We start from the raw sequence: 8897 nt of genomic DNA, 5'->3' as shown, positions 1-8897 counted from the left end.
CATTGTACTTGCTGCTTCCAAAGGAAAAAAGGCAACAACTCCAACTGTATTTGCACCAGAGAGCTTGCCAAAGTAAATCTGAAAATCGTTTCAACTTTTAAAAAAAACTTTCCATAGTAACCAGACGTGGAGTGATGAATCTCTGCAATTGAGCAAGACATTTTCCATTCAGGGCAGCAACAGGAGTGAAATCTTGAGAACTCTGACCGAACATGCTGATGTAAATGATTGTTGCCTCCCCCAGTCCAGTCAGTGACTGGGCAGTGCACCAAATGTTGGGCAGCAGTAACATCTGATTATCAGGCCTTTTAGCCCAATTCTCCTCCACCACAGCCAAAAATCCATTCATTTCAGTCTGATGTCACACTGGCAAGCAGACCTCCCAGGGGAGGGCAGGTGAAGGTGCTGCCAGGGCAAGGGAATCAAGTTTGCTCTGCCAGCATTGTCTATATGGCAGAAAAAGCTGCTGCTGTTAGCAGCTTCAAAAACTTCCTGCCCGACGTCAGCTTTTGCCGATTCTGGGGAAATTCTACTAGAACCTGAGCCACAAAAATCTTTGTATCTTTAAATGGGCTCCACTATTGGTGACACTGCCTTCAGCTGCCTGTACCAAGATACTAAAAAACATAACTCTGAACCTTAGTGTTATACAAAGAGCAGTTGGTATAACAAACCTTGTTGTAGTCATGTACCATGTGAAAGCCCACAAAAATTGGAGAGACAAATCATGTCACAGATTCGTGCACAAGTTTTTATTTTCACAAAGACAAACTACAGGCGATCTTCTTCAACATCTGGCTCTTGAATTTTTTTGCTTATTTGTCTGTAAACAACATTTCCAAAAGTGATCGTCTGAAAGAGAAGAGAACAAGCAAGTTGTTGAAGTGGTGGTGGAACTGGTGCTCTATATATTCACAGGCATGCGGCCTAGGGTATGGATAGGAGTCCTTATGGCGAAAATATGGTGAAAGCAACAAGACATCAATACAAACCAATTCTCTGGATAAAGTAGTGGAAACATTCTGCACACGTCATTTGAATTGGGTAGGTTTTTTTTTCACAATGGGATGTGGGTAATGTTGGCAAGAGCAGCATTTGTTGCCCATCTTTAATTTCCCTTGAAGTGAGTTGCTTGCTAGGCTATAGTCAACCATTGTGGGTCTGACGTCACCTAGGCCAGACCAGGAAAGGATGACAGATTTCCTTCCACCCTAAAAAAAGTGAACTGATTAGGCCCCATCTGCTACCAAAGTCCCTCAATAAATCTTCCCAGCCTATCTGATCTTTCCCCAGTTAAAGTTCTCCCATGCCTTGCATCTCTGCCCCCTTAGTACAGCACTTTTTTTAAAAATAGGTGCAGGTTCTACTAACACTTCCCAGCTTTAAAAACCAGAGACAAGAAATCTTGTAAGCCTTCTTGGACTCCTATTACCTTCAGGGGTCTTTGGACATGAAATTCTGAGATTCCCCTTTGACAACACTTCGTTATTGTATCACCTGCCTTCCCCAAATGCCAGGACCTTCCAGACTCACTTGAGTAATTCAAGCTTTTTGAGGAAGAGGTAAACTGTACAATCTTAAATGTCTACTTTTATGAGATGTGGGTATAATTTATTGCCCATCCTTAAATTGCAAAGGAAATCCACCAGGATGTTGCCTGGGATGGAACATCAAGTTAAGAGGTCGAATAGGCTTGGGTTGTTTTCATTGGAGCAGAGAAGACAGAGGGATGAGCTTGATTTGATTATTGTTGTGGATTAGTATACAGTGAAAAGTATTGCTTTTTGCGTTCTGTACACAGACATAGGCAGAGTGGCACAGTTAGCACTTCTGCCTCACAGCACCAGGGACCTGGGTTCAATTCCTGACTTGGCTCAGTGTGTGGAGTTTGCATCTTCTCGCCATGTCTGTGTGGGTTTCCTTTGGGTGCCTCCCAGTCTGAAAGATGTGCTGGTTAGGTGCATTGACCCAAACAGGCACTGGAGTGTGGTGACTAGTGGAATTTCACAATAACTTAATGCAAGCCTTGTGACTAATAAGTTAAAGTTAACAAAGCATACCAGATACAAGGAAAGCTTGTGCAAGATGAGGGTATGGACAGGGAGCAGCTGCCCCCCTTAGTTGAAGGATCAGTCACAAGAGGACACAAGTTCAAGATGAAGGGCAGAAAAAAGTTGATACAAGGAAAGGGATGGTCTGGAATGCACTGCCTGGGAGTGGTGGAGGTGGGTTGCCTCATCCTTTTATATACTACCTGGATGAGCACTTGGGCCTGCATCAATTGCAGGCAAACAGGATTCGGCAGGTTAAGTGTCAGTGCAGACTCAATGGACTGGGGCCTCTGAAGCACAAGAATTCAGTGATTTATTCTAGCTGCTCTCCCATACTGGTGTGCACCGGTCTTCTCTTTGGAATGCGTTTGCTTTCAATGCCAAGCTAGCTCAGCCTTACTGCCACAACATTCTACCCTAACCAATGTGTATTTTGTACAGCTTCCCACCTGTCCCAGGAATCAAAAAACTTCATAGACTATTTTCCAAATGGGGAAATGCTTAGGAAATCAGAAGCAAACAGACTTGGGAGTTCTTGTTCAAGATTCTCTTAAGGTTAACATGTAGGTTCAGTCAGCAGTTAGGAAGGCAAATGCACTTGGCATTCATGTCAAGAGGGCTAGAATACAAGAGCAGGGATGTACTTCTGTGGCTGTATAAAGCTCTGGTCAGATCCCAGTTGGAGTATTGTGAGCAGTTTTGGACCCTGTATCTTAAGGATGGATGTGTTGGCCTTGGAAAGGGTCCAGAGGAGATTCACAAGAATGGTCCCTGGAATGAAGAGCTTGTCATGAGGAACAGTTGAGGACCCTAGATCTATACATATTGGAGTTTAGAAGGAAGAGGGGGGATTGTATTGAAACTTACAGGAAACTGCAAGATGGAGGGGATGTTTCCACTAGTAGGAAAAAGCAGAGGGATGATCCTTGAAAACAGATGAGGAATTTGTGGAACTCTTTGCTGCAGAAGCCTGTGGAGGCCAAGTCGAGTGTCTGAGAAGATAGGTTCTTGATTAATAAGGGGATCAGGGGTTATGGGAAAAAAGCAGGAGAATGGGATGGGAAAAATATCAGCCATGGTTGAATGGCAAAGTGGACTTGATGGGCTGAGTGGCCTAATTCTGCTCCTATGTCTTATGATCTTCCTTCCCTCCTGCACAATCTGTCCAGCATTATCCTCTTAGTTCAGTACTTCTAGCAAATAATGTGTTATCTGGAAATCTTTGTACCCTCACTAGGTACAGGGGAGATCCCAGAGGATTGGAGAATAGCCAATGTTGTTCCTTTGTTTAAGAAGAGTAGCAAGGATAATCCAGGTAATTACAGGCTGGTGAGCCTCATGTCAGCAGTTGGGAAATTATTGGAGAGGATTCACTCCCACTTGGAAATAAGTGGATGCATTCGCAAGAGGCAACGTGGTTGTGAAGGGGAGGTTGTGTCTCACTAACTTGATTGAGTTGAGGAAGTGACAAAGATGATTGATGAGGGTAGGGCAGTGGATGTTGTCTACATGGACTTCAGTAAGGCCTTTGACAAGGTCCCTCATGGCAGACTGGTGCAGAAGGTGAAGTCGCATGGGATCAGAGGTGAGCTGGCAAGGTGGATACAAAACTGGCTCAGTCAAAGAGAGGGTAGCAGTGGAAGGGTGCGTTTCTAATGGAGGGCTGTGACAAGTGGTGTTCCTCGGATCAGTGCTGGGACTTTTGCTGTTTGTAATATATATAAAAATGGAGGAAAATGTAACTGGTTTGATTAGCAAGTTTGCGGACGACAGGTTGGTGGATTTGCAGATAGTGATGGGGACTAGAGGATACAGATTGGTTGGAGACTTGGGCAGAGATGGCAGATGGAGTTTAATCCAGATGAAATGTGAGGTAATGCATTTTGCAAGGTCTAATAGATAGGAAATATACAGTAAATGGCAGAACCCTTCAGAGTATTGATAGGTAGAGGGATCTGGGACAGGTACACAGGTCACTGAAAGTGGCAATGCAGGTGGAGAAGGTAGTCAAGAAGGCATGCTTGCCTTCATCAGCCAGGGCATCAAGTTAAAAAATTGGCAAGTCATGTTGCCCTCTTTAGGTCAAACCAAAAAAACAAACTCCGATTAAGTCAGGACAAAGTAAAAAGGGGCAGCTCCCCAAAAGGAGGGGGAACAGCCCAAACAGAAATCAAAGTACAAAGGAAACTTAAAAACATCAAATTAAAATGGGATTGTCAAGGAATTTTTTAAAAAAGTGTTCAATTCTGGTCACCACACTACCAGAAGGATGTGGAGGCTTTGGAGAGGCTACAGAAAAGATTTACCAGGATGTTGCCTGGTATGGAGGGCATTAGCTATGAGGAGAGGTTGGAGAAACTTGGTTTGTTCTCACTGGAATGAGGTTGAGGGGCAAGCTGATAGAAGTCTACAAAGATTGAACAGCATGGACAGAGTGGATAGTCAGAAGCTTTTTCCCCCAGGGTAGAAGAGTCAATTACTAGGGGGGGGATAGGTTTAAAGGAGATGCACGAGGTAAGTTTTTTTTTTAAAAACAGAGGGTGGTGGTGCCTGGAACTTGCTGCCAGGGGAGGTAGTGGAAGCAGATACGAGTGACTTTTAAGGGGCATCTGGACAAATATATGAATAGGATGGGAATAGAGGGATATGGTCCCTGGGAGAGTAGGGGTTTTAGTTCAGTTGGGCAGTATGGTCAATGCAGGCTCGGAGGGCCTATTCCTGTGCTGTAATTTTTTGTTCTATTTACAGTTCCAATCTGGATGTCAGAACCCCCACCCTTTGACTTCTGGCATCACAGGCATCAATGGATCAGCATCTCAGGACAAATCACTCTCCTCACTCAATGTCCTGACTACCTTGGAAATGTGCACTCATGGATGCAACATCAGGTTCTGCTCTGGTTCCAAAACCTTGAGCAGAAGAGTAGCTGATCCCACATGGGCACAGCATGTGCCTGTTGGGACTGAGGGGGTTCTACCATTACTATTCATTCAACTTTAGTTTGAACAATATTGGAGCTACCTCCTCACTAGCCCTCCTGTTAAAAGCAGTCACAAGCTAACTTTTGATCATTCATTTTACATGGGGAGAAACTGCAGAACCTTCCAAACTCATGACCAAGGGGCAGCAGGAAGAGTATCTTGATTTTGGACCCAAGTCTAGGAATTTTACCCAACAGCACCATGTTTAGGCAACTCACCACCTGTCCAAGGGCAAATGGCATGTCATGATACCCACAGGAATAAAGCATGGGGGGTATATGCTGCCTCAGTGCCAGGGACCCGAGTTTGATTCCCAGCTTGGGTTACTGTGCAGAGTTGGCATGGATTTCCTTTGGGTGCTCCAGTTTCCTCCCACAATCCATAAGATGTGCTGGTTAGGTGTATTGGCCATCCTAAATTCTCCCTCTGTACCTGAACAGGTGCAGGAGTGTGGCAACCAGGGGATTTTCACAGCAAATTCATTGCAGTGTTCATGTAAGCCTACATGTGACTAAAATTTAAAAAAGGAGCTTCCACCATAGGTGCATAGCTGTAGTGGTTCATTGAGGATTGTTATTCAGTTGCAGTTTCCTATAAAAAGGAAGTCATGCCTCCAATCTGACAGTTACTTATTTGCCAATAGGAGTTTATTAAAAACTTACATTAATCAGCTGATCTCCATCAAATTCTGCAACAGAAGTAAAGTCTTTTGCTTTAACTACTAGTTTATTCTCTCCTTCCAGGTTCATGATGGCCTATAACACAAATCAAAGTCAGATATTGAAAACTGAAATTCAAAGTGTTCTTCTTGCGCGTCCTTGGAAACCAAGTGATTAAAGTGAAATATCAGTCGTCATTATTTTTTGCCATTTATCAGAAACACTAACTGGATTACACAAGCTCATTTCCTCCAAGACATACCTTTATCTTATCTCCTGCAGGAGTGTGCATATGTGTCTCTTGTCCAAGGGTAAAGTTATTGACAAGGACTTGGTCACCAGTTTGGATAGCAACTATGAAGTCTTCCCCATTTTGGACTATTTTAGTAACTCTCTCAAGGCCTTTGATTTTCTCAATCATATCATCTGGAACACCTGCAAGTGAAAGGTGGGCCACACATGTAGCAAATACTGATCGGTTATGGATTCATGTCTCAAATAAAATTGTGCATATATTAATACAATATGGCAAGTTTTGTATGTGGAAGACAAGTTTTAACTAGAAGCATTTGTGTGCAAAGGCAAGAGGGAGGGAAGGCTAAAACAAGTCGTTGTTCTATGTGGTTCAAATCAACAAGGCCAAACTGCATTGGCCAATTAGGCAGGTTGCCTTTTGGTTACTTACCTGGTAGGGGCAAAACACAGTCATGCAACAGATTAATCTCCCAGGTTAGCCCATGAGGTTTAACCTCAAAGAACCACAAAAGGTTGCGAATGTAGCCCAATCCATCATGCAAACCAACCTCCCACTGTCTCAGAAAAGCAGCCAGCATAATTAAGGATCCCACATTCTCTTCCTTCGGGAAAGATACAAAAGTCTGAGGTCACATACCAACCAACTCAATTTGATAATAAGTCAAACCTAGGTGTTGCCTGATGTAATTTTTCAAAGTTCTCTTCTTTTGTCCAAGATGAAGTATCAAATCAAGCCCAAGATGGAATATAATGCTTCATCTAGTCTGTGGGGACCATGAATTGGAATTTGGCCATCCCTCAGTGTACTCTAATGGGCACCAGATTTGATTTATTATTGTCACATGCATTAGCATAGTGAAAATTGTTTCTTGCACACTATATTGACAGTATACCGTTTATAGAGAAGGAAAGGAGAGAGTGCAGAATGTAGTGTTACAGTCATAGCTCGGGTGTAGAGAAAGATCTACTTAATGCAAGGTAGGTCCATTCAAAAGTCTGACGGCAGCAAGGAAGAAGCTGTTCGTGTCGGTTGGTACGTGACCTTTTGTATCTTTTTCCCCCCCAAAGGAAGGTGGAAGAGAATGTCTGGGGTGCATGGGGTCCTTAATTATTACCCGTTAAGGTACACTGTACAGAAAGTGAAAACCTAAACTAGGCTGTTCAGGAGCAATGCCAAGAAGCACTTACACAAAGCATGTTTGTGGGAGTGGAGTTTGGTTACAGGTAAAGCTAATGAGGGATATGGAAACAAGAGCATTAAAAATTAATCATTCAAGTAGGTTAGTGCCAAAAACCTCCTTCCTTGTTTGTAGCTGGGATTCTGCCACTAAGTAAATGGAGCTTTGGCCAGAATGCCATGAATGGCCTATTATTGGCACAGTGGTCAGCACTGCTTCAGCACCAGTGACCCAGGTTTGATTTCCAGCTTGGGTCACTGTCTGAGTGGAGTTTGCACATTTTCCCCATGTGGGTTTCCTTTGGGTGTTCTGGTTTCCTCCCACATTCTGAAAGATGTGCAAGTTAGGTACATTGACCCGAACAGGTGTTGGATTGTGGCATGTCACAGTAACTTCATTGCAGTGTTTAAGCCTTACATGTGACTAATAATTACATTTTACTTCATTTGTGGACTCATTTCATGACTGTCTATTTAGTCCTGAATAACTGCATTGAGGTTTTCCAATATGATGCCAGGCACCAGAGCAGATGAGATGGTTGTAGGTGCTCACTATCATGGTCAGAGAGTTAGTAATGGAGTGCATACATTTAAGATAAAATCAGAATTGGGCCAAATGGCCTCCTTCTGCACTGTAGGGATTCTATAATTCAAAAGGAAAAAAAGAGCATTAATTGGATAGATAACTTTAGCCAAGAGCTGCATGGGAAATCAGAATCCGTCATTGTTTTGAGAAACAGTGACCAAGCAGAAAGACAAGAGTTGCATTAGCACATCAGACCAGATTCCAACAACATATGGGGCAGCACGGTGGCAGTGGTCATCACTGCTGCCTCACAGCACCAGAGATCTGGGATAGATTCCCAGCTTGGGTCACTGTATGCAGACTCTGCATGTTCTCCCCATGTCTGTGGGTTTCCTCCCATAGTCCAGTTAGTGGGCATTGGCCATGCCAAATTCTCCATGTACCCAAACAGGCACTAGAGTGTGGCAACTGGGGGATTTTCCCACAGTAATGTCATTGCCATGTTAATGCAAGCCTACTTGTGACTAATAAATGAACTTGCGTTGCAATACATTTCCAAAAATCATTCAATCCAGTCTCATGGGAAAACAAGTTAAGCTCCTCCAGCCAATCTTTTGGCATTCTACAATTAATTTTCAGCTTACCTAAAACTTCCATAAATAGTTCCACATTTTCTTGACTCTGGAGTTGATATTGTCCACTGAAGTCCATTATAATGGTTCAAAATTCACAAGGAGTAGGGGGTACTTGGCTGGATCCTTTACCTGGAGCCAGCAATAAATATCAAAAATCAGGTTTTAGGTGAAATACTAAAATATTCTATCTGGTAGGCCCAAAGGTTTGTTTCAAAAGCCCCACAATTCATCTAATACCAATCCAATCCTTTTATGCATTTCCAATGAGTGCACGTCTCATTATGCCCAAATGGTCTGCACATCTTCCCTCTACACATTCTATTTTTGATACTATTGAAATAGCATCAATTATTCCCCAGGGCTCTTGCACTCACTATCATAGGAATGCAGCACCTTCAATGGTTAGAGTCTTTCGGCACAAAGAGGTCCTTCAGCCCATACCTGCACCAGCAATCAAGCACCTATCCTAATCCCACTTTCCAGCAGTTGGGTCTGTAGCAGCCTTGTATGCTCTGGCATTTCAAGCACTCACCCAAATGCCTGGTAAACTAAGCCACTGGTTATATAGGCCAAGATCCAACTTGGATTCCTTTTGGTAGTCACATTCTGTACC

At 43.3% G+C, this 8897-nt stretch overlaps 1 protein-coding gene across 1 annotated transcript; it reads right to left on the bottom strand.

The window, feature by feature from the left end:
* Window positions 1-771: 771 nt before the first annotated feature.
* Window positions 772-8360, bottom strand: LOC144479879 (fatty acid-binding protein, liver-like). The gene is made up of 4 exons (XM_078198946.1): window positions 8294-8360; window positions 5954-6126; window positions 5695-5787; window positions 772-852 (listed from the first exon to the last, which is right to left on the bottom strand). The coding sequence occupies exons 1-4, from the start codon at window positions 8358-8360 to the stop codon at window positions 772-774; spliced, it is 414 nt and encodes a 137-aa protein (XP_078055072.1).
* Window positions 8361-8897: the final 537 nt, after the last annotated feature.

This window comes from Mustelus asterias, chromosome 1, assembly GCF_964213995.1.
Source record: "Mustelus asterias chromosome 1, sMusAst1.hap1.1, whole genome shotgun sequence".
NCBI lineage: Eukaryota > Metazoa > Chordata > Chondrichthyes > Carcharhiniformes > Triakidae > Mustelus > Mustelus asterias.
Note: the sequence above shows the minus strand (reverse complement) of the source record. Positions and strands in the feature narration are given on the sequence as shown.